General features: G+C 39.0%; 1 protein-coding gene across 3 annotated transcripts in view; it reads right to left on the bottom strand.

Annotated features, from left to right (window-relative positions):
* MALRD1 (MAM and LDL receptor class A domain containing 1) overlaps positions 1 to 27566 on the bottom strand; it is an 800866-nt gene that overhangs the window by 133826 nt on the left and 639474 nt on the right. For all 3 annotated transcript variants that reach the window (XM_046012349.1, XM_046012350.1, XM_046012351.1), the window contains exons 35-36: positions 19329 to 19592; positions 7301 to 7426 (exon numbers count right to left, since the gene is read on the bottom strand). In XM_046012349.1, the coding sequence (XP_045868305.1) occupies positions 7301 to 7426; positions 19329 to 19592 (390 nt within the window). The remainder of the gene's footprint in view (positions 1 to 7300; positions 7427 to 19328; positions 19593 to 27566) is intronic.

Genomic DNA, 27566 nt, shown 5'->3' with positions numbered 1-27566 from the left:
CCCTTGATGTGTTCCTTCTCTTCACATGCCTGAGTGGTTGACCACAAGAGAAGACTCTTTTCCTCCCCTGGATTAGTAAAATCTACTTATTGAGAACATGTCTGCAAGACATATTTGTGATTATACTGAAATTTGTTCCTTAATGCAACATTTATTGTCTTCAGTTCCACACACAAGTCACTATCATGACAGACAATGCTTTCCTGGGTGTCCTTGTCTTCTTGGTAAACTGTCACTCGTGCATGAGCATGTCCGACCTTTGCATCCATGACAAACAGCAGCATAGCTCAAACTGACCTTTGTTTCCCTGGCCCTGCTTTCTTGTTGCTTGTATCGTTCCCCACTCCTAGGTTAGCGTCGACATTTATCTTCAAAGGTGGTTTGCTTATAGATTCAGAACAAGCTAGATACTGTCACATAGCTATGACACTGGAAGGGGTTAGTGCCTTTAGCTCCTCAGGGTTCTTTACAGTATCCTTGGATCCTCACATGTATCCTGATCTACTAAGACCTGTTGGTTTCCTTACTTGCTTAATCCCCAAATTGCTTTCCTTGGCTTTTTTTTTTTTGTTGTTTTTTTAACAACTTCTCTCTTGCAGGATACCATTCTCCCCTGGTTGGACTGTCTTACCTCCAATACTTGGTGGAAACTTGTAATTCAACATATCTGTTCTGAGCATCTGTTAATATCCAGCACTAGGCTAGGCATTGAATATATAACAATATATAATACAGGAAGTTTACAACATTATTAAAGCTGCAGGCACCAGAGCCAGACTACCCAAGGAAGAATCTCAGCTCAACTTAATTAGCTGTGTAATACAGGATAAGCTAGTTAATCTCTCTGTATCTCTAGTTCCTCTCTGTCAAACTGGGTTAAAAGTAGTACCTCTCCCAGAGTTGTTGAGAATGTTAGAAAATACCTAGCTCATGGCACATGCTTAAGAAATGTTGACCTAAAAAAGAGACGGGAACCTGGGTGGCTCTGTGGGTTAAGCCTCTACCTTTGGCTCAGATCATGCATGATCTTAGGGTTCTGGGATCCAGCCTCGCATCGGGTTCTCTGCTCAGCGGGGAGCCTACTTCCTCCTCTCTCTCTGCCTGCCTGTCTGCCTACTTGTGATCTCTCTCGCTCTCTGTGTCAAGTGGATAAATAAAATCTTTAAAAAAATAATAAAAAAGAGACAATTGCGGTCTTTGCTCATGTTGACCTTCCAGCTTAATAGAAAATGCAAAAAAAAAAAAAAAAGACTAGGGAATTAAAATACAATATTAAAATTAGTATAATTTGGAATGGATGTAACAAGGGTTATTGGAGTACCAAGAAGGGCACCTAAATCAAATTTGGGGAATAAAGAAAAGCTTTCCTGAAGAAAATCAGCATTCATTTGGGTACAGGGGTGTATGTGTGTGTTTAAATATAGTCATAAAGACTCAGAGGCCCACGAAGAGAGTGTGGTATGTTTGAGGATCGGAAGGAGGTTCAGCCTGGTTGGACTGATCATGCAAAGAGTATGGGAGAAGGTCAGAGACACACAGGGGCCAGATCATATAGGCTCAGTGAGCAGTTTAAGCTTTAACCTAGGAGGCCAGAATTTTAAGAAACTAAGTGTATGTTTCATTCTTTATAAAAAGACAATTCTGGATCCAGTATGTAAAGTCAACAGAAGGGCTAAGACTAAAATGCAAGAGCCCAGTTAAGAGCTTTTTGTAATAATCTAGTAAGAAATGGTGGTTGCCTGAATGAAAGAGGTGGGGTAGGAGGCTGAGAATTGTGGGGATTTATAAGATATTTCAATGTTGGGATTGAAAGATCCTGGTGATTATTTGGAAGAATAAAGGGTGATATTAAAGCTTCTGGCCAGGCCTCCGGTTAGCTGGTGGTTTCATTCACTGAATTGGGGGATCTGTGTGGAAGGGAGAATTTGTAGGGAAAGATGCTGGTGTTTTAAGTGCCTACGGGGACATCGAAGTGGAAGTATTCCTTGGGCAATATTATTTGCAGGTCTGAAGCGCAGATAAAATACAGGTTAGGGCATGGATTTGAAGCTTTGGATTTCTTCCTCTGCCTTTCAGCTAGCATCAATTTTCAGGCTTGCCCCTCAAAAATTACTTGAGATCATTTTATTAGGTGTCATGGGGTCACAAAGATACAGTCTTTGACCTTACAGGAGCAGACTAACCTTAGCAGAAAGAGAAACAATTTACTTGGGTAGGGAAAGGATGATGGTAATGAACAATAGCAGAAAAGTAATAAGGAGAAGCAAAAATGCCATGTAGGAAAATATCCCTCGGAGAAGAACTTTGAAGGGCAACTAGAGAGAGTCAGATTGTGGAGTCAGTCACTGAACACTAGAAAGAGGGAGTATGAAAGAGGAAAAATAGGGAAGGAGGAAGGTTGCAATGTGGGAACAAATTTGCAATATACCACGTGTCTGGTGTTCTTTTTGCTCTCAAAGGTTTCCAGTGATTTGCTCTTCCAGGGATGTAGTTGGCCCCTAAACAACGTGGGGGTTTGGGGCACTGACCCTCACACAGTTAACAACCCATAGATAACTTTGAACTGTCCCGAAAGTTAACTACCAATTGCCTACTGTTGACTGGAAGCCTTACTGATGATATAAACAGTTGGTGAACGTATCTTTTATATAAACCATTGGTGATAATATAAACAGTGGGTGAACATATCTTTTATATATGATGTGTATCATAGACTGCATTTCTGCAATAAAGTAAGCTAGGAGAAGAAAATGCTATTAGGGAAATCAAAGGAAGAGAAACTGCATTTCCAGTACTTTCCTGTAAAATCTCTGCCTATAAGTGGAGCCTCACAGCTTGAACCTGTGCTACTTAAGGGTCAACTCTAGTTCCAATCTAGCCTTCCCTCCTCCTGCCTATTTAATTACAGCACGGGCGTATGGTACAAAGATGGGGGTACAGCTACACCCCTCAGGCTTTCGGGCATGCTCAGCTGAACACAACAGATGTGAAATTTCCTTCCTAAACAAGAAATCAGCTGGTTTGACTAAAAACAGCCCACCAGCATGATAAAGCATAAATAGCTAGAAATCTTTCAGATAAACCATTTTATGGTTATGTTTGGTCTTAAGTACAATTTCAGTCTTCCTCACATAAGGGCTTTGTTTTTATAAGGAAAAAAAAACTGCACAGAGTGTCTGATATTAGAGAACATCAAAATAAACATAGCTGCACATTTTTTTTTCCTGGGATTATTAATTTACTTTGATTGCTGAGAGTAAAACATAGGCTTGCTTTACATCAAAATAAAGCTGTGGAAATTTAAATATGCATTTTATTACCCTGGATAATGGAGCACAGTGGAAAGGAAGCACTGGCCAGAGCAAGGAGTTAAACTCGGTATTTTGGAAGAGAGGCTGGAGATGACCTCCACAGGTTCCTTATCCATAAGAATGGAAAGACACAATACAACATATTCTCACCTTTACTTTACTCAAAACAATTTAAAGTAGGGAACAGCTGAAATGAGCAGGGAGGGGTCTATAACTAGTTAGCAATGAAGAGATTAAACACTCCCAGGATATAAGCAGCTCTCAAATGGCAAGTCGGGGTCTATGGGGTTGATAGGAGAATCTCAGGCTCCTTAGCCACATCAGTGTCTCACCACCTTGTGCCCTCCTGCGTTGGTTATTAAGACCATGTATCTGGAGGCCAGTATGATTCAGTGGAAGGCCTAGGAAGTGAGAGCTCTTGTACGGTGGACTGCTGAGAAGACTGATAGTCACGTGAGTCCTGGTTCTCCCTCACTGACACCTGCTCAGTTAATGGGTTGTGTAACTTTGGACTAAGAGGTTTAAGTCTAAGCTTTCTCATGTTTAAAGTGAGAATTATATCTATCACCTTGTCTTCTAGGGCTGCTGAGAAGATAAAGTGAAAGGTATTTGTAACATTTCTATACTAGTGAGTTAGGTATGCATAATGTATTAAATAATTGTTCTCAGCCAGCTCTCTGTATTTGGGGATTGCTTAAATTGCCCATGAAACCTAATTTCTATTACCAGTGCTCTCTCCAGCTTTTCCTTTCCTTCTCCCCTGTACCATTATAAACACCACTACCACTATCATTTACTGAAGACCTGATCTGTGTCAAGACTGTCTTAAGAGTTTTACTGGCAGGGCGCCTGGGTGGCTCAGTGGGTTAAAGCCTCTGCCTTCGGGTCAGGTCTTGATCTCATGGTCCTGGGATCGAGCCCTGCATTGGGCTCTCTGCTCAGCAGGGAGCCTGCTTCCTCCTCTCTCTGCCTGCCTCTCTGCCTACTTGTGATTTCCTTCTCTGTCAAATAAATAAATAAAATCTTAAAAAGAAAAAAAGAGTTTTACTGGCATTACCTCATTTAATCCTCAAAGCATTATGTGGTATATTCATAGAGATCCTTTTTCACAGAGAAGGAAACTGGTTAATAATATAATTTGCTCAAGTTAATAGCAAAGGAGCAACAGATATTAAACTAAATTCCAGTCCTCTAACACCTAAAGTCTATTGGTTTAAAAATGTCAAATGATCTGCTATTCAGGTCAGAATTTCTGTATAACCTCTTGCTGTTCTTGATATTGTGATCATGAACTTCTTTGAATGGTACAGTATTTATGCACTGTCATGGATTAGATATATACCTGCCAATAACCTGACCATAGTTTCAGGCGCTATATGGATCTAAGACTCTTCCAGAAAACCAAATGGCTTGGTGCAGTAAACCAAATACCCAGTGGGCACAGTCTGTTCTCTTTATCTTGAAATCCCAGCACAGGGACTGCAGGGAAGATTAACTATGGCTTAGAAATCTGGCATAGCTCTACTCTATAGTGCTTTGGTTTGGTGTATACTTCGAATAAAAAATGTTCTTTTTGGAAAGAATAGTAACTCTAATGGAGGGTATTCATTTAAAATAGAGCAAAAGGGAGGTGGAGGGGGATGGGTGAAAGAGGTGAAGGGATGAAGCACACACTTATCAAAACGAGCATGGCACAGCCATGATGAATCAATGTACTGTACACCCGACACTAATATAACTCTACATGTTGAGACCACTGGAATTAAATTAAAAAAAACAATAAAAATAAAACCTTCTGAAATATTATCAGGCATTACTATTATTATTATTAAACATATTAAATTGTATTCATAATATCCCATCCTAAAACCTCATTTTTTTTTCAAGGGTTTTATTTATTTATTTGAGAGCAAGAATGAGCACGAGTGATGGGGAAAGGGAGGGGCAGAGGGAGGGAGAAGCATATTCCCTACTGGGCAGGGAGCCTGGTACAGGGCCTGATCCCGGAACCCCCAGGTCATGACCTGAGTTGAAGTCAGATGCCAAACTGACTGAGCCACCCAGGCATCCCTACAACTTTATATTTGTGATGCCTTTTCCTTATTCTACTTCAAAGGATGATTATCATAATTATAGTATCACCTTAACATAACTTTCATTAACCTCCACTACTATAGATGACTGGGAAAAACTCCCAATTTAAATTAAGCCAGACACATTCTGTTCAATAACTTTCTGCTGCATAAGCAACCAAAACTTGAAAATAATATGCCTTTCTAACACAGCTTGGGAACACACGGCCTTGTCGAAATATACTTAACCTGCAACACTTACATGGGGCCTGAGGTCAATGTTCCCGTTAATGACTTAAACCTCAGGTGAGGGGAGACCAGATGCTCACCACCTGCTGTGCGACCAAGGACATTATTGGATGCTGTCAGGATCGGGCTCATAAAGTCTATGAAATGCTACCCATAAAGGGATATGATGTTTGGAAAGAAAGAGGAAAGTGTCATGGGCATTGACACCTCTTAGTGTGGACTAAGCCGAGACACATTCTTAAACACAGAAGCACTGACTTCATCATATTTGTTTGACAAACTAAAAAGCACAGAAAATATAGAGAACAAAAAATATAATGTGAATTTTATTTCTGAAAACTGTTTCACTAGTTCTTTATATTAGTGTAACCCGGTAGCTGGGGCAGTATGACATGTAAATGAACTGTGAATGAATTGCTGAATGGCTCAACTAGATGGGGCAACCAGAATGTGCTCTCTGTTACTACTCCACGTTGTCAGGATGAATGATCAAAGTAAAATACATAAAGTCAGACAATAACCCATCACATGTTACAGTATATTTGATCTCACTGAGGACTATCCTGAACAAAAATCTCACCTTTATGCAAATAAATTTGAGTACTGGATATCAGTGCTTTGTCTTAATACTTTCAAAGACTGAAACTATCTTATTTATATTTTTCTTACTCTGGAAAGAAAGTGAAAGCATTTCCTTTGGGTATCACTCTGATGTATAAGCATGCCTGGTACAGAAATAATGGCAGAGACCGTTCATCTTTGCATATTTTATGGGACCAGATTTGCTCGCTTCTTGATTTCCTTTTGTACTTATAAAATTCAGTGCTCTGTGAGTATTCATTGCAGCAGCATAAAAAATAAGACTTTCTTGCACTGTGATCTGATTATAATTATCATGCTTTTGTCACTTATCTCATAATAGTCTGTGCTCTTGAAAGATACAAAGAATATATTCTCACCTAGTTCTGATATTATATATCTCCAATTTATTTAGAATATATGATTGAATATACCTTTTATTATGACTTTATATTTTCATTGTGAGAGATTTATATTGCCCTTACTTATCTATTATTTCATATATCTTCTGCATGAAATAAAAGTTCAATTACCCAGGAGAGATGTTAGCAATGGACTATAATAAATTAGAGAATTTTAAAGCAGTTCTGATAAAAGTATAATCACAAGCATACATTATCAGCTCTGATAAATATTTCAGGGTCAGGTGAGAAAAATTTTTAAAAGTCAGTCTAAAGTTTAATAAACTGACTTTTAAATATGACTAAATCATGCAAATAGAGAAGTGGGAAAATTATAATTAAAAAATTAATAACATGTTAGATTGTTTCCTTATTTTAGAAACTGAGCAATTTGCATCAAAGAGATTATCAAATACTAATAACTTTAAGTTTTATTAACTTAAAATTTAGTGTTTGATTTTTCTTCATTGGGGAGCATTCATTTATATAGAATAAGCATGAGTTCATTATATATTTATATATATTATATATTTATAAGCTTTTTATATGTTAATGTTAATATTCTTCCTGACCTAAACTATTCCATACTTGGCAATTATTTAGAATTTCACGTTTTGTTATTTTTATCATCTACAGGGTTAAGTTACTGGCTTATATTGTAAAGAATATGTTAATGGAAATAGAGTACCTGTGCAGCTGGACTCATCAAGCTGGAAATCCATGCAGTCGACCAAACCATCGCAGCGCTTGTGAACTGGGATACAGCTGTTAGAGGAAGTGCACGTCAACGCACCATCAGAACAGCTCCTGTTGGCTGGGGGGATCATCATCATTTTTTAAAAATTAATATCTTCTAATGAAATAGTAAGACAGTTTATTATATCGTCCCTCATCTTTCTGGTCTTATATTTAAATTATATATTACAGTTCTTTTTGATTTTTCAAAAAGAAGTTTGTTGACAGAACCGTTTCCCAGCGGCGCACTATACATACAGGCATGTATGTATAAAATCTACTGTGTATCCTATGTCGTCTGAATTGATTTGAGACTAAACCTTTATGTCCAAGCAGAGCTCTCTGTGCCTCTGATGCTCCCCTAATGTCCCTGCTATGATGCTCATTTGCAATGACAGCAACCATTTCTTGAATGTTCATCAATTTCCACATGGTTGTAAGTCCCGGGTGGTCGCCGGGTACATAATGTAGGTCACAGCGGCTCAATGTAAGATGACTCTGTGTCTTCCTGGCATGGTGCATTTTACTAATTCCAGAGTCTCTTGTCGGCCTGACTTCAAGAGACAAGCCCAAGTCTTGCTCATAGGATGAGTTGTTTCAGAAAAATGACTTTGCTGATGCTAACCAAGGGCACTGATACTTCCGTGGCAACCGAGTCCTGGCAAGTACTCGACCTTCCCCAGATGCTACACTTAGTCCTGAAACTGTATTTTTGTCTTCCTGCCCCTCATTCTCTTGTCTCATCAGGGCTATAATTTCCTGTAAAGCGGTAAAATGTTGAGGCTCTTTTTACAAGTTAGCGCTGAAGAAGAATCCTCCATTCAGACTGCCATTAGGCATCTCTCATCTTGTATTTGCTTGAGAACCTGGAACCATGCCTGATCGCTCCTCTCTGGTTCTACTCCACTTCTGCCCCGTGCTGAAATCTGTCATGTCTCTAAGCCTTTCTTTGTGATAACTCTTCCATCGAGCTTTGCTGTGTTTGGAATAGAGGGAATGTTGAAGCATGGACCCATGGCATCATCTTGTCAGGAATCCTGGATAGACTTCAAAAGCATGAAATTATAACAATATTGATTACTCTGATTTTCTATGCCTAATCCTTTGAGTCCTAGGGATCCTCAGAGTTAAGTGGAGGGCAAGGCTTTGTGGTACTTAACCCAAGTTCAACAAGAATGGTTCTGCTTTTCTCTGACTTCCCTAATGGTGTCATGTACAATACCTATTTGAACACTTTAATCCAAGCCCGCTGCTAGAATTTTTTAAAGAAGGATTGACCTGGGAAGTTACTTCTACTAGGATAAAGACAAGTTCAAATTTCTCAAGCTAAATTGGTATTTTAGAAGACTCAGGGATAAATGTACCCATGAATAGGTCTTACACAAATTTTGCCAATATTATCATGATTTTTTTCTTTTCTTTAAGTATATTTATGGGCTGGTGAGGCGCCTGGGTGGCTCAGTCGGTTAAGCATCTGCCTTCGGCTCAGGTCATGATCCCAGAGTCCTGGGATCGAGTCCCACATTGGGCTTCCTGCTTCTCCCTCTCCCACTCCCCCTGCTTGTGTTCCTCTCTTGCTATGTCTATCTCTGTCAACTAAATAAATAAAATCTTTTTTAAAAAAGTATATTTATGGGCTGGAATTGTTTGAGTTATCATAGGTTACTGACACAGTTTGACAGCTACCTATCAAAATTAATTTTCACGTTACACACAAGATTTTTTTTGTTTTTGTTTTTGTTTTTAAGATTTTATTTATTTATTTGACAGAGAGAGATCATAAGTAGGCAGAGAGGCAGGCAGAGAGAGAGAGGGAAGCAGGCTCCCTGCCAAGCAGAGAGCCCGATGTGGGACTCGATCCCAGGACCCTGAGATCATGACCTGAGCCAAAGGCAGCGGCTTAAACCACTGAGCCACCCAGGCGCCCCACACACAAGATGTTTTTAAGAGTGTGTCTGTCCATTGATTAAAAATGCCAGCTCTGAAAATTAAAGTTGTGCTTTTCATTGAGTAATCCTGTGGTGCTAGAACTTCAGTTCCCACCAGTAAACATTATGGATCTGTCCCTCCATGTAAGACTCTATGCTTAGCACTCCAACTGGAGAGTGCAGGGGAATGCTTTTCAGAAAGAGTGATGAGAAAACAAACAAAAAGAGTGATCAGAACATATATAACAATAAAAGCAAAATGACAATATGAAACCAGTTAAGAGTACAAAATAACAAAAAGAAATGCCATAAGACCAGACTTAATTGTGAAAGCATTGGTACAGATCAGTATTATAAAAATGAGAGTTTCCTTTAGTGCACGAAAGTCTGTAAGGACTAAAAGAGTAGAGTCTCGAGATGTTTTAAATTTTCATGTTTCTAGTAAAAAGCCATTTAGCAGAGTGGGAACAAAATCTATAAATGGGGAATCAATAGGTTTGATATTAGAACAGTGAGTAAGGCAGTTTGCCTTTCAGTGGGGAGTGTGTGTAAGGAGGTAGTGCAGACAAACTTAAAAACCACGCCCAAACCAGACTGTACAAATGCCTAATGTCCCAGAAGAAATGATCTTTAAGCTTTTGCAAAAGGCTAAATTATTTTAAGATCTACATTGACAAGATAAATGATACTGCAAACCAAGTAAACTAGGAAATAGAATAATCTTCCAACTCTTCTAAGATGAGGAGGTGTTTGTAAAAAATGAATATGTATGTACACACGTGCGCTATATATTCGTGTGTGTGTGTGTGTGTGTGTGTACACATTCTTGTCATCATTGTTTTGCATTGCAAGGGGCTGAGAGATCATATAAGATGACAGTTTTTAGATGTTTTTAATTTTTTTTTAAAGATTTATTTATTTGAGAGAGAGAACACAAATGGGAGGGGCAGAGTGAGGGAGAGAGAATCATAGGCAGACTACATTCTGAGCAGAGAGGCCGATACAGGGCTTGCCCTCACGACCCTGAGATCACAACCTGAGCTGAAATGAAGTCTTAGATGCTTAACTAATTGAGCCCCCCAGGCACCCCGACAGTTTTAGATAATATAGTATGTTGAAATTTGTATACAAAGCTCATAGATAATACTCATCTACTGCGGAAGCATTACTTCAGACACTTCTACTCTTGAAAATATTCATCTAATCCAACCATATTCCCTCAACCAATTTCCAGTGTGAGTGATAGCTTACTTTCAAATTGACTGTACAGTGAAGAGCTCTAACCTATAAGGGCTATAAATCCTCCGTTTTGGCCCAAATAGTATTGAAACACATAAAAAATATGTAACAAAATAAATGGTTTCATTTATTTACAAAAGTAAAAGTCTTACTTTTCCCTTCTTGAGAAAGTTTAAATTAAGAGTTAAAAATTAGGTGTTTTATGAAATTTAAAACTAAATTCTTAGTTTCTATGGCATTTAAAATAGTATAATATTAAATTAATAGATATTTATCAATTTCCTTTTAAAAGTAGGTGGCAAATAAATTATGAATAGCAAGTAGTATTTACTGAAACCCACACAGCAAAGTACACCTTGTACTGAATATAGGAAAAGTCATCACACCATTACTTTCTTTTTCTCCTTCATTATGACAACAGATATGACAAAGAAAAATTTCAAAAGTACCCCAAGTAATCTATATATAAAATTTATATATAGGAAACTCAGATTTCATAAATTCCCTGGATAATATCTACTTTCACCATATTCAAACATTATGGTTTAATGTCTACAAAAACATTTATTTCAATCTGTCATCCTAGAGTTTGACACTCTTTCTTACCAAAATAAGCCAAGTAACACAGAACATTCTGTGACTTTTAGCTCCTTCACTCAGGTATTAGAGATACATTAAACATAAGCAATTCATGAAGGGTTCACTAGAGTTACTTTCCTAAAGCAAAATTCCCTTTATAAATTATTGTTGCTGCGTACAAAACATACACAAAAGTAAAGTACATGTGTCTAGGGATGTGGATCCATTTACTATTATGATGAAAAGTCATGTGTACAGCCCAGTATTTCTGAGAGAGACTGACCACGCTCTTGCACCCTGAGAATAAAGGCTATCAGCTTTTTAAGGCATGCCTGTACCTCGCACAGACAGGATGGGTATTTATCCTTACACTAAAACCAACTACTACTACTACTACTACTACTACTACTACTACTACTACTACTCTTACTGAAGTATCTTGGCAGTTTAAATAATTTTTATAAAACTACAAAAACAATTTAATGGGAAATGAATAATAATTTATTATGTGTATTACACAATTGACTGTACTCATCCAATTCTTTAATATCTCTGGAAAACAATTGCCCTTATTTTAATGTTGAATAAGCTGAGGAACACTTTGGTGAGAGGCTGTCAAATGCAGAGGGATGATCTTCATACTATCATTGAGGAGCACCTGAGGATGCTGGGATCACAGCTAATATATTTAAAGGCTAATAATAAAAATATCGATGATAAATGTTGGTCCACGAATCTGAGGAGCATGACCCATTCTAAATCTTCCACGTGTCAACTTCATAAGACACGTTGACTACTCTAGGAATATAAAGTTAGGAAGTAGGTAGACTCCCCACTTTCCTATCTTTTTCACAGTCACGTTCATCACTGGCAGTTTCCATGGTCCTCTTCTGGAACTTTCCGCATCTTCTCTCTCTGCTCGGGATCCAGGAGGCTGAACTATAAAGGGCATATCCACATGCTTCTTTGTCCTCTAGCTTTTCCTTGGGTTTGGCTGATGTGTAGAACGGGCAAGAAGTAATGCAGATGGAAGAGGCCGTGAGATCACCATGGGCTAGCTGTTCCTGACCTTGCATCAGGCGGCTCTCTTTGATTCCAGGTTAAGACAAATCTTCCCTCTTCTCACATCCTTTGGTCCAAGGGTGATAACAGCCCCTGCTTTTACTATCTGTTGTGGTTTCTTTCCGCATATTACTTCCCTAAATAACTCCTTTATTGAATAATCTCAAATTTTACAATATCAGTGTGCCATCTCTGTGTTGCCAGGATACTGACTGATGTAACATCTGATGAACTAGGGGAATATCAATAAGAGGAATCCTCCTAATTTTGTGCTATTTTTCCTTTATAATTAAGCCATATTTATTTTTCCTCCTTTTTCTTTTTTTTTTTTTAAGGGAAGGGGGATATTTTTGGTAAAGATGTACCACTTCAGTTTATTAAAAAAATGTTTCCAGTGGAAAGACAATATTAAATATGAATTATTTTTAAATGCTGAACTCATCACAGGTTTATATAAACATTCTGATCACTAGAACATTTATTTTTGCAAGAATAAAAGGTCTTTAAATACCATTTTCTATTGATTTCCCTGTTTAAATTGTAACCACTTCAGAATCCTTATTCCTACCAACATTTAAATGTGTGCAAGGCTCTCAAAACCAACCAACTTAAAAAACAAAACAAAAAAACTTTTATTTTGTTCTACATCACATTCTAAGTGCCAGCTTCTTGAAAGAGTCAACAGTTGATTTCTCTCTTTGACTATTTTCTCTGTAAAAGATTGGCTTCAGAATTCTGCCCTTCCTGTCCACAGCACGTTCCCTTTCCAAGGTCACCAGGACTTTTGCGGTGCTTTTCCCAATCCATAGCTTTTAGGCCTAATCTTACACGATCTCTCAAAAACATTTCAACCTGTGAACACTCTTCATAGTTAAGACTTTCTACATTTCATTTATGGCTATCACTTTCCTTTTGCTGTCCTCTTGTGCCTGTGACCACATCTCGGTGACTTTTAAGTGCTTTGTTTTTTCCTCTACTGTCCTCCACCTTTGTCTTCCTCGCTATGTTATCTCCTCCACACCCACAGCTTCGAACCCACACACTGAAGGCCGTGTGATTTACATAAATTGCTTTATCTCTTTCCTGAGCTCCACCTGTCTATTCTAAATACATTCTGAGTATCTCCATGTGAATGTGCCATAAATACCACAATCACGACATGTTTAAAATTGAAGCCACAATCTCAGAGGTGCTTCTCTTCCCATTTTCCCCAGCTCAGGAAAGGGCAAATTTGCTGTCCTGTTGCCCAAATCAGAAACATGGAAACTATAGTTGGTTACTTTCTCTTCCTCCTCACCTGACCATCTCTAAAGTCTAATCAAAATCTTTCCTTCACACTGTTCCCCAATGAACCCCTATATACTTGAGGGTGACATCTCCTAGCCAGCCTGTCCCTCACTCCAGCACATTCCCCTACTACCTGGAGCAGTGGGTGGCGGTGGTATGATGGGTGAGGAAGGACTCTTCCAGACCTGGTCCCTGCTTATCTCTTCAGACTTATTTCTACATTTCTCACCACAGATTCCAATCCAGTTAGACAAAATTTGCTTCAGGCAAACTACTTTTTCTCTATTTCCCGACCATTCTTTAGTGGAATCAAGCATCTCTGCTTCACTTGCCTAATGACTACTATCTTTCTAAATTTGCCCCTGCAATCACTGTTCTTATTAAAATTTACAGATTCCCTAGCACCACTGTTAGGAAGTACCCTACACAGTCAATAACACTGTGTTTATCTCTGTCACAGAACTTCTCACATTTTATTCTTGACTATCACCTTCAGTGACATATAATGTATCTACAGCCTGAGTTGGTCTAATACCATATCCATCTATCATCAATGCCCACATAATATATGGCATAGATTACATTCTTAATGAGAGTTTGTGAATGAAGAAATGACTGTGAATTTTTTCAAAATTACCATTCTAAATCAATAGGTAAATGCAGTAAAGCAAACAAACAAAAAAACTAGTATGTCTTCAATCTTTTGGTAAACTGTCATCATTAGGTATTTTTATCCTATAAATTTGCCCTAGCATTTTTCCCCCAGTTCATTTTCATACAGTTTTCCTTAGAGACTCACAACTTAATCAAATATATCAGAGATGGATAGAAGCGATACTCTCATGATACCAGTCTATTCCTAGCATGGGCTTATTTCCCTTCAGGAGCAGAATTTCATATGTGACTCCATCATCAAACACCAAGTTTCCAGAGAGTGTCTCAAAGTATAAGGATACTGTAATTTCGTAAGCTCCTATTTAAATAGCATTCTTATTTGAAATCAAGTATCATATGACTCTATTGAACTTACTAAGATTTCTTTCAACCAAATTACATTAGAGCCCTGATGGGAATAGGGATAAATCATTTGGCAGGCTTTCTCTTCTTTATTCACTTCCATTTGTTTACCTTCCTCTAAGAAAATGTTATAGGACTTGACAAGCTGGCTTTATTACAGAAAAAATATACATGTAGGAAATAACATGGAAATGGAAAACCAATCTCTAAGCCTAAACTAGGAAACAAAATTCACTTATTTATGACTGAAAACTTTAAACATCCGAACACTATCTCCCCTTTCTTGCATTCATCTATACTCCTTTTCTAATAGCTATAATTCCTGATGCCCACTCTAAATAAGACACTGAAATAGCCTTATATTTCTTTCAGTGTCCCCTCTGACAGTCACATTCCAAGATGTTTTTTACTACTTAAAAAAGAAAAGTGGTTATTTTTTTTCCCATTTTATTTATTTTTTCAGCGTAACAGTATTCATTCTTTTTGCACAACACCCAGTGCTCCATGCAAAACGTGCCCTCCCCATTAACCACCACCTGTTCCCCCAACCTCCCACCCCTGACCCTTCAAAACCCTCAGGTTGTTTAAGAAAAGTGGTTATTAACAGGTAGTTTGCATAGCCCTATCACTGCAACCTATGCCAAATATAGAATACAGTATAATATAACACCAAGCATACAAATAATTAAATGAGATGGTAGTGATGCTTTGACTCACTATGCTCTTGTGCTCACCTTAATGATTGGTGTAATTACTTCTTAAACAACACTCTCCCTTCCTTATATAATAGGTTAGTTATAATGAAAGTAGAAGGTGCTGAATGCCAGGCTAAGGATTGTCCATATATTCTCTCAAATCCTCATAGCCCTAAAAGGTAATATTATGTGGATGATAAGGCTGGTTCTAATAACTTTCCCAAGCCTGAACATGTAGTAAGTGATAAGGATGATATTCAAACCCATGTCCTTAGGATTTACTATTCCATGAACTCTTATTGACATATCTACCCAGGTAGTTGGTCTAGATCCACCCTCTACCTACATATATTCATTAAAATGAATATTTGCCTATAGCCCTTTGCTTGAGCCAGCTTCATAAATACTTACATTGGGAAGAAAGTTTACCTACATGTCCTCGATCCATTTCCAAAAGCAGTTTTTAAAATGGTAACAAGTCCCTTCTACAACTGCATCAAAAATATCTAAAAATAAATTTAACCAAGGCGGTGAAAAATCTGTATGCTGAAAACTGTAAGATGTTGATGAAAGAAACTGAAAACAACACAAATAGAAAGATGTATCATGCTCATGGGTTGGAAGAATTAATATTGCTAAAAGGTCCAAAATATTCAAAGCAATCTACAGATTAAATGCAATCCCCATCAAAATACCCATAGTATTTTCCACAAAACTAGAACAAATAATCCTAAAATTTGTAGGAACCACAAAAGACTCCAAATAGCCAAAATCTTGAGAAAGAAGAACAAAGCTGGAAGCATCACAATCCCAGATTTCAAACTATAATACAAAGCTATGGTAGTCAAAGTAGTATAGCACCAACAGAAATCAGCCGCACAGATCAATGGAATAGAATAGAGCTGAGAAATAGGCATGCATATAAGACGATTAATTCATGACAAGGGAGACAAGAGTACACACTGGGGAAAAGACAGTCTCTCCGATTAATGGTGCTGAAAAGCTGGATGGCTACGTGCAAAGGTGTAAGTCTGGAGCACTTATGCCATATACATACATAAAGTCAAAATGGATTAAGGACTTAAATGGAAGACCTGAAACCATACAATTAAAAGAAAACATAGGCAGTAAACTTTTGTACATTGGCCTTATTTTTCTGGATTTGTCTCCCCAGGCAAGGGAAACAAAAGCAAAAATTATCAATTTGGAGTACATGAAACTAGAAAGCTTTTGCACAAAGAAACTATCAACAAAACTATTAAAAAACACAAAACACCACCACCAACAAAACCCTACTGAATGGGAAAAGATATTTACAAATGATGTACTTGATAAGAGCTTAATATCCAAAGCAAACAACTGCACACACACTCACCCACACACACGTAATCTAATTAAAAATGGGCGGGGGGGGGCGCCTGGGTGGCTCAGTGGGTTAAAGCCTCTGCCTTCCGTTCAGGTCAGGATCCCAGGGTCCTGGGATTGAGCCCCACATCGGGCTCTCTGCTCAGCGGGGAGCCTGCTTTCCCTCCCCCCTCTCTTCCTGCCTTTCTGCCTATTTGTGATCTCTGTCTGTCAAATAAATAAATAAAATCTTTTTTAAAAAAATGGGCAGAGGACCTGAAGAGACATTTATTTCAAAGAAGACATCCAGATGGCCAACAGAAACATGAAAATTTGCTCAACATCATTCATCATCAGGGAAATACAAATCAAAACTACAAAGAGATATCACCTCACACTTGTAAGAATGGCTAGTGTCAAGACAGGAAGTGCCAAGGGTTGTTTAGCATGTAGAGAAAAAGGAACACTTGTGTACTATTAGTAAGAATGTAAAATGGTGCAGCCATGATAAAAACAAAACAATAAAAACAAGAAATACTACAGCGGTTCCTCAAAAAATTAAAAATAGAGCTACCAGATGATCTAGAAATTCCACATCTCAGTATTTATACAAAGAAAACAAAACACAAATTCAAAAAGATACATGCCTTCCTATGTTTATTGCCTTATTTATAATATCCAAGATATGGAAATCAAGCATCCATCAATAGATGAATGGATAAAGAAGATGTGATGATACATACGCACACACACAAACACACACACACATTCACACACATACACACACAATGGATATTATACAGCCAAAAAAAGGAGAATGAAATCCTACCACTTGTGACAGTATGAATGGATGGAGAGGGTGTTATGCTAAGTGAGGTAAGTCAGACAAAGAAAGACATGTACCATATGTTTTTACTCCTATGGGTAATCTTAAAAACAAGCAAAAAACAAAGCAGAATCACAAACAGAACAAACTGGTGGCTGCCAGAAGGGAGAGGGGTTGTGGGTGAACAAAATCAGTCAAGGGGATTAAGAGCTATAAGCTTCCAGTTATAAAATAAATAAGTCATGGGGATGAAAAATACAGCATAAGAAATGTAGTCCATAATACTGTAACAATTTTACATGGTGATACACGGTAATAACAACAAAAAAGATAAAAAATACATAGGCACATCCTCCACATGAATGGCTCAGATGTAAATAAAAAAGGAAATCAGGTAAGTTTAACAGAGATTAGTGTGACTATAAACACAATGCTTCCAGAAATGCTAAGTAAATGCAGCAAAGGAAATAGTAAAACCAAAAGACAACTGACAGAATGGGAGAAGATATTTGCAAATGACATATCAGATAAAAGCTAGTATCCAAAAATCAAAAATCTATAAAGAACTTAAACTCAACACCCAAAGAGCAAATACTCCAATCAAGAAATGGGCAGAAGACATAACAGACATTTCTGTGAAAAAGACATCCAAATGGCCAACAGACACATGAAATAGTGCTCATATGGCACTATTTATCCATTCATCTGTCGATGGACATCTCGACCCTTTCCATAGTTTAGCTATTGTGGACAACAGCCATATTGTTTGGCTATTGTGGACATCACTTGGCATCAGGGAAATACAAATCAAAACCCCAGTGAGATACCACCTCACACCAGTCAGAATGGCTAAAATTAACCAGTCGGGAAATGACAGGTGTTGGCAAGGATGCATAGAAAGGGGAACCCTCCTCCACTGTTGGTGGGAATGCAAGCTGGTGCAGCCCCTCTGGAAAACAGTAAGGAGGCTCCTCAAAAAGTTGAAAATAGAGCTACCCTATGACCCAGCAATTGCACTACTGGGTATTTACCCTAAAGATACAAACATAGTGATCCGAAGGGGCACGTGCACCCGAATGTTTATAGCAGCAATGTCCACAATAGCCAAAGTATGGAAAGAGTCCAGATGCCCATCGACAGACAAATGGATAAAGAAGATGTGGTATAATATATATTATTATATTATATTCATCATATAAAATATACGATGAAATAGTATGCAGCCATCAAGAAATGAAATCTTGGGGCGCCTGGGTGGCTCAGTGGGTTAAGCCGCTGCCTTCGGCTCAGGTCATGATCTCAGGGTCCTGGGATCGAGTCCCGCATAAGGCTCTCTGCTCGGCAGGGAGCCTGCTTCCCTCTCTCTCTCTCTCTGCCTGCCTCTGCCTACTTGTGATCTCTCTCTCTCGCTGTCAAATAAATAAATAAAATCTTTAAAAAAAAAAAAAGAAATGAAATCTTGCTATTTGAAAAAACATGGATGGAACTAGAGGGTATTATGCTAAGTCAAATAAGTCAATCAGAGAAAGAAAATTTTCACATGATCTCACTGATTTGAGGAATTTGAGAAACAGGCAGAGGGTAATAAGGGAAGAGAAGAAAAAATGAAATAAGACGAAACAACAGAGGGAGACAAACAGTAAAAGACTCTTAATCTTAGGAAACAAACCAAGGGTTGCTGGAGGGAAGGGTGTTTGTGGGGGATGGAGTGCCTGGGTGATGGACATTGGGGAGGGTATGTGTTGTAGTGAGTGCTGGGTGCTATGTAAGACTGAATGAATCACAGACCTATACCCCTGGAACAAATAATACATTATAAGTTAATTTTAAAAATGCTAAGCAAGGCCTACATGCTTTGTTTAGCAATGTAATACAAGCAACTATGTTACTGATGAGAAAATCACGGTAAGACTCTAGAGAACTTTGTTTCACCCATCAAGCTCTCTTTATAACTTCCAAACTGCATTTCTTCCCTGGCACACCGAGTTAGTGAAAATGACTCACAGCAGCTGGATTCATCTTCATTAAAGCGACAGTCGGGCACTCCATCGCATAGCAGGAGGGATGGGATACACTCGTCGCTTGAGCACTGGAACTCCATTTTACCACAGCGCTGAGGAGAGGGGCTGAGAGAACAATCCATTTCGTCAGAGCCATCTCTGCAATCTTCTTGACTGTCACATTTCCCCGAGAGAGGGACACACTGGAGTGTGTAGATACAAGAAAATTGATTGTCTTCACAGGGTGGTGGCTGGGGTGCCACAGGACCTAAACAGAAAGCAAGTCATTTCCGTATTAGGGGAATTATCGCTCGGTCCTCTGTTGAAACATTATAGGATACATTTATTCCTGGGTAAAAATGAAAAATTATGGTAATTTAAGTAAATTGATCTTCAGTTAGGAATGATAGGAGCTCTACAAAACATCCAGATGCTATTAGAGAAGATGTTTCTTCTTAACCTCAGAAACAACATTCTTTAAAAAAGGACACTTTCAAATTGAAGAAGAAATTTTGGTTCATCGGTCTTAAATTTGACCACTAAATCAGATTTTCCTCGAGAGTAAAGATATTTTATGCAGTCAGGTAAGCATTTTGGAAAGCTGCATTCACAATTTTCAAATTTTGTGAAGGAACTGTCATTCTACCAGTAGGAAGTTGTAAACATTCTGTGGCTCCATTTGGGAAATTTGGCTCCTGAGACCCTGGTCAGGACAGGATCACAGAAGCAGACCTCCGCCATGGCTCTATCACACTCCTCTCTGCCCCTGGGTCTTGATGACAGCTCAAAGGTCACATGCTACCATATGTAAAGTGCCAACAAAATCATACTGGATGGCAAGATACTGCACTGGCAGGCATCCTGAAGATAATGTGGTTCAAACCCAAATCGACTTCTTTTACAAATGAGGACCCAGAGGCCCATAAATTTTAAGTGTCCAAAGACATAATACTAGTTTAATAAATTATTAGCACATGAAACTATTCTGAAGAAATGGTTAAAATCAGCTCTCGGTCAAAACCTAAAGCATGAAAAAAGACTGTTGATTTGCTGCAATTTCCAGAGGTCAGAAATATATGAGAATATACATACGTGCACTAATTTGCCAGAACATTATTAGTAGAATGGCCCTTACACTCCATACTGTCTCTCTGACAGTTGTTGATGAGTGACTCATCAGTATATTAAGAGAGAAAAAAATACATAATAGTGGGGACCAGTTCAGGAATAGTTTTGTGTTCTATGCATTTTAAAACAACTTTTACTCATAAATTATTTAAATTATATGTAAGATTGTATATTATATCTTATATAGAAGATATATGATATAAAAATTACATAATTATATATAAGATGTAGATTATATATGTAATATATGTGAGATTATATAAGAATGGTAATTAATTATATAATTATATAAGAATAATTTGCTTTATGCATTAAATGGTGATGTGATTTATTAAAAAAAAAAATCTGACACTTCCTCTTCCCCCTGATTCACTCACTAGTGGTGATATGTCTAGGATATATTTAGACTCAAACTCTGTGGGAAAGGCCATATATGTAAGGGAACCTTCCATGGAAACCAGTATACTGAACTGAGACACTGCTACTCTGTTCTTATTTAACGACTGACAGGTCAGAGCAGCATAGAGAGTTATATGCTCCCACATATACATGGGATCAGGAACATGACAAGGATGTCCACTCTTGCCACTATTGTTCAAAATAGTACTACAAATCCTAGCAATAGCAATCAGACAACAAAAAGAAATAAAAGGTATTCAAATTGGCCAGAAAGAAGTCAAACTTTCTCTCTTTGCAGATGACATGATACTTTATATGGAAAACCCAAGACTCCACACCTAAACTATTAGAACTCATACAGTAATTCAGTAATATGGCAGGATACAAAATCAATGTACAGAAATCAGTTGCTTTCTTATACGCTAACAATAAAAATATAGAAAAGGGGAATGAGAAAATCGATTCCATCGACTAGAGCACCAAGAACCATGAGATACCTGGGAATAAACCTAACCAAAGAGGTAAAGGATCTGTACTGAAGAAACTACAGAACACTCATGAAAGAAATTGAAGAAGACATAAAAAGATGGATGCTCATGGATAGGAAGAATAAACATTGTTAAAATGTCTATACTGGGGCACCTGGGTGGCTCAGTGGGTTAAAACCTCTGCCTTTGGTTCAGGTCATGATCCCAGGGTCTTGGGATCGAGCCCCGCATCGGGCTCTCCGCTCAGCGGGGAGCCTGCTTCCTCCTCTCTCTCTCTGCCTGCCTCTCTGCCTACTTGTGATCTCTATCTGTCAAATAAATAAATAAAAAATCTTAAAAAAAAAATGTCTATACTGCCTAGAGCCATCTATACTTTCAATGCCATCCCGATCAAAATTCCACTGGCATTTTTCAAAGAGCTGGAACAAACAATCCTATAATTTGTATGGAACCAAAAGAGACCCCGCATTGCTAACGAAATGTTGAAAAAGAAAAACAAAACTGGGGGCATCATGTTGCCCGAATTTAACTTTGCTACAAAGCTGTGATCACCAAGACAGCATGGTACTGGCATAAAAACAGACATAGACCAGTGGAACAGAGTAGAGAGCCCAGATATGGACCCTCAACTCTATGTTCAAATAATCTTTGACAAAGCAGGAAAATATATACAGTGAAAAAAAGACAGTCTCTTCAAATAATGGTGCTGGGAAAATTGGACAGCTATGTGTAGAAGAATGAAACCTGACCATTCTCTTACACCGTACACAAAGATAAACTCAAAATGGATACAAGACCTCAATGTGAGGCAGGAATCTATCAAAATCCTAGAGGAGAACATAGGCAGTAACCTCTTCGACATTAGCCACTTCTTTCAAAACAAAAATGAAAACAAAAGCGAAAATTTATTTTTGGGACTTCATTAAGATCAAAGGAAACAGTCAACAAAACAGAGAGGCAACCCACAGAATGGGAGAAGATATTCACAAATGACACGACAAACAAAGGGCTGATATCCAAGATCTATAAAGAACTCCTCAAACTCAACACACACAAAACAGATAATCACGTCAAAAAATAGGCAGTCTTAAGACATGAACAGACACTTCTCCAAAGAAGACATACAAATGGGTAACAGACACATTAAAAAATATTCATCATTAGCCATCAGGGAGATGCAAATCAAAACCACATTGAGATATCATCTTACACCAGGCAGAAGGGCCAAAATTAACAAGACAGTAAACAACATGTGTTGGAGAGGATGTGGAGAAAGGGGAACCCTCTTACACTGTTGGTGGTAATGCAAGTTTGTGCAGCCACTTTGGAAAACAGTGTGGAGATTCCTTAAGAAATTAATAATAGAGCTTCCCTATGACCCTGCAATTGCACTACTGGGTATTTACTCCAAAGATACAGATGTAGTGAAGAGAAGGGCCATCTGTACCTCAATGTTCATAGCAGCAATGGCCACAGTCATCAAACTGTGGAAAGATCCAAGATGCCCTTCAGTGGAATGGATAAAGAAGATATGGTCCATATATACAATGGAGTATTATGCCTCCATCAGAAGGATGAATACCCAACTTTTGTATCCACATGGATGGGACTGGAGGAGATTTTGCTGAGTGAAATAAGTCAAGCAGAGAGTCAATTATCATTTGGTTTCACTTGCGGAGCATAAGGAATAACACAGAAGACACTGGGGCATGGAGAGGAGAAGTGAGTTGGGGGAAATTGGAAGGGGAGACAAACCATGAGAGACTATGAACTCTGAGAAACAAACTGAGGGTTTTGAAAGGGAAGGGGGTGGAGGGTTGGGTGAGCCTGGTGGTGGGTATTATGGAGGGCACATATTGCATGGAGCACTGGGTGTGGTGCATAAACAATGAATTCTGGAACACTGAAAGGAAATGAAATAAAATGAAAAAAAAAAAGACATATGATATAATTATAATTATATAATTATATATAAGATGTAGATTATATATTATATATAATATATGTGAGATTATGTAAGAATTTAATTCTATTATATATATAAGAATAATTTGTTTTATGCATTAGGATGGTGATGTGATTTATTAAAAAAAATAATATCTGACACTTCCTCTTCCTCCTGATTCACTCACTAGTGGTGATATATCTGGGATATATTTAGACTCAAACTCTGTGGGGAAAGCCATATATGTGAGGGAACCTTCCATGGAAATCAGCACATTGAACTGAAGACACTGCTACCTTGTTCTTATGTAACGACTGACAGGTCAGAGGGCAGAGAGAGTTTTATGCTCCCACGAGTACATCAGAAAGTCGAACTTAGAAAGAAAATTGGATTTAAGTTTTTATACCTTTACACACACACACACACACACACACACACACACACACACACACACCCATTAGATTAATCTCACATTTAAGGAGAAAGGCAGACATTCTTAATTTGATTTTTTTCTAAAATATTTTATGCATTGAACTTTTATCCTTATGAATTGAAAAAAAAATGAAGGAATTAATTTTCCATATTCCAAGACAGGAACAAATTCCTTATACTTCTCTCCTATTCAGAAGGGTGTGTGTGTCTTCCTTTACGTTTTTCTTTACATTGGATAAACAAATATAAAATAATCTCTTTCGTTGGGAGGTAGCGATTCCATTATTTCAGAATTCTTTACAGGAAAAGGTATACAGAACTTGCTCTAGGTCCTTCTTTACAAGGAAGTTGGTGGGCTTGTGACAGCTTTTGTGGAGTCTGTCTCGGGCAGCCCTGGTTTCTCCACCAAGATCAAGGCGTTCCATCCCGGGAACAGCTCCATTCACTGACTGGTGCACTGGGCATAAAATGGCCCAGGACCTGTGCCTCAGTGAGGGACATCTCTGAAAGGGCCCGTGCTGTTCCACAGCCCGGTGACATGGGCTAAGGCCCCTACTGCATCTGCCTCGCCCCCTACCGTCCCTCTGCCCTGTCCCACTCCCTTTGCTTCACCGGGTTTGCTGCTGGGAGGATTTCCAGTCAGCTTTCTGCATAGGAATCTGTGCCTCGGGGTCCACTTCCCTGGGAACCCAACCTAAGATACTCTCTAACCACCAAAATGTATCTTGTTTTAAACCGAATTCCTCTGAATCACTTCTGAAATTTTCCACTGAAGTATTTCTGATGCAAGAGGAACACGAACTTGCATCCCTAAGGGAGTCTAAATAGGCTCTTAGCCAGAAGCGTTCTCCACACGCTCAGCATTTCTCTCAAGTCTCTTGTTTTATCTAATGAAAATTCTCCATTCTACTACAGAATATATCCGTGCTTTTTTCTAATATAAAAAACTTCCTCCAGGTATTCAAATGAATTGAGCACTCTGGGAAGACGTGGCATGTTTATCTTCTGAATTCAATGTGTTCTGCCGCACAATCCCTTCGAGAAGTTAAGAAAGTGTTCCTAAAATTTTAATAAATGGATTTATTCTTGGGTATCACCCGTGAAGTCAGCTAATCATTACCGGTGATATCTTTGTCATACAATCCTGTAAAAAATGAACAGTATTAATTGTTCTTTTATATAACCAGAATATCCTCAGCAGCATCTAAAACACAGATTACTGAATGGAAAAAAAAAAAAAGTCAATCTGAAAAGGCTAAGTATTGCCAGATTCTAACTATATGATATTCTGGAAAATGCAAAACTGTGGAGACAGGAAAATGCTCAGTGGTTGCCAGGGGCTGGGGGGAAGAAGAGATAAATGAGTGGCGCACAGGGGACTTTAGAGCGGAGAAATTCTTCTGGAAGACACTGTAATAGTGGCTACGTGTCATGCCACAGACTGAATGTTTGTGTCTCCCCCACCCTAGTTTCATACGCTGAAATGTGATGAAATCTGGAGGTGAGGCCTTCCAGAGGTGATTAGCTCATGAGGGTAGATCCCTCAAGAATATAAAAATAACTCTGGTCCTTCCACCTTGTGAACACACAGCAAGAAAGCATCGTCTAAGAGAAAGCAGCAACAATATACCTCAGAATCTGTATGCTAGCCTGTAGTTCATATTTGATGTTTTGCCACTGAAATTTCTACATTCTAGTTTCTCCAGATCCCTTCTGAAATTCGACATTTAAAGTACACAATACTTTCGGGGCACCTGGGTGGCTCAGTCGGGTAAGGGCCCAACATCTGATTTTTAGCTCAGGTCATGATCTCAGGGTTGTGGGATTGAGCCCTGTGTGGGGCTCCACACTCAGCGCTGGGTCTGCTTGTCCCTCTCCCTCTGCTCCTCCCCCATGTGCACTCTCTGTCTCTCTCCAATCAATCAATCAATCAATCAAATCTTAATAAAAAATAAAGTACACAATATGATGAAAAATATAGAGTGCACAGGCCAAGCACACTGACCCATTACTTACCAGGCCCAATGAGCCGCTTAGGCAGGTTGTTTAAAACCAGGGGAACTAAACACTAAAGGCCAGTGAACACACAAGGGGACAAGTGCCAGATCGGTCCCAAGCCTAGCACGCTCTGTTGGAAATGCGCGTTGCTGTTCACTGCATGAGGACGTGCCTTTGTGGGAGAGCATAACAACATGGCCAGAGCAGAACTAAGACCTCCGCCAGGAAGGTGAGCTGAAATAGCACATTCAGGGCTCACAGCGTCCTTTCCATATACCCCGAAGGGCTCCGTCAGCATAGAGAAAGTGAAAGAAAGTAGGAGAGAGAGAAGGTTGCTCATATGATGGAGACTGTGACAGGGAGAGACAGGAGCAGGAAAAAAGACACTTCGAGCCAAGGGTGGACTCATTTTAACAATATGATTCGCTGTTAAACTTAAAGGTACTTCTTCTCCTATCCCCCTACCGCCCCATGTTGCTTCTCCATGTCCTCAAATCAGGGAGATCATATGATAGTTGTCTTTCTCCGACTGACTTATTTCACTAAGCATGATACGCTCTAGTTCCATCCACGTCGTCGCAAATGGCATGATTTCATTTCTTTTGATGGCTGCATAGTAGAATAAATGAAACAAGATGGGATTGGGAGGGAGACAAACCATAAATGACTCTTAATCTCACAAAACAAACTGGGGGTTGCTGGGGGGAGGTGGGATTGGGAGAGGGGGAGGGGGCTATGGACATTGGGGAGGGTAAGTGCTATCGTGAGTGCTGTGAAGTGTGTAAACCTGGCGATTCACAGACCTGTACCCCTGGGGATAAAAATACATGATATGTTTATTAAAAAAAAAAAAAATTTGGAAGGGGAGGCGAACCATAAGAGACTATGGACTCTGAAAAACAACCTGAGGGTTTTGAAGGGTCAGGGGTGGGAGGTTGGGGGAACAGGTGGTGGGTAATGGGGAGGGCACGTTTTGCATGGAGCACTGGGTGTTATGCAAAAAGAATGAATACTGTTACGCTGAAAAAATGAATAAAATGGAAAAAAAAAAAAAGGTACTTCTTGTTGTTAAGTCACCATCTCTCAGGCTGTATCTGATGGGAGGTATTGGGTGGACCCGAGGTTGGGGCAGGAGGAAGCCAGAGGCAGGTGAGCAATGCACGTGCGCATGCATGCATACACACACACACACACACACACACAATCTCATATCAGCCGTAGGGGAAAGTGTCTCAAATGAATTCCAAGTCTGACAGGTGCTGAGATCAATGATGAGGTGTATCTCCTGCCGCAGTCTGCAACTGATTTACTCTCTGTAATGCAGATGTAAGACACCTTGCAAGGCTGTCCCAACGTTAAACCTACACTCCCGCGCTACCTCCCGCCAAAGATGTTTCCTCCAGGGGAGACGAAGTGGGGGTGTACAGCCGGCATCACAAAGTGTGCCCAAGTCACCGTCCTCTTGTCTGTGCCGCATGAGGAGTGCGGGAAGCACACCGGCATTCACTTTGGTGTGTTTCAGCAGAAAACAGGTTAAGACATGCTGCTTTAGAGTACAGGAGATTTGTATGGCCATTTGTTTCGACAAGAGTGGTTCTGAAACCAGCAGAAAAATCCCACTATGGAAGCTATTCTAGCACCATCGAGAAAGGGCAGCTGCGTCACTGCGACCGCCTACTTGCCACGTCTCTGCCCGATTTTTGCTCAGAGTGGTCATTCCACATGGAGTCTGGACAACCAAGCCAGAGGTGGAGAAGTTTTCGATGAAAATATGGTGACATCTTTTTTTTTTTTTTAAAGATTTTTATTTATTTGACAGAGAGAGAGAGAGAGAGAGAGAGAGATCACAAGT

The sequence above is a fragment of the Meles meles genome, chromosome 7 (genome assembly GCF_922984935.1).
Source record: "Meles meles chromosome 7, mMelMel3.1 paternal haplotype, whole genome shotgun sequence".
Lineage (NCBI taxonomy): Eukaryota > Metazoa > Chordata > Mammalia > Carnivora > Mustelidae > Meles > Meles meles.
This window is presented reverse-complemented; position numbering and strand designations above follow the sequence as displayed.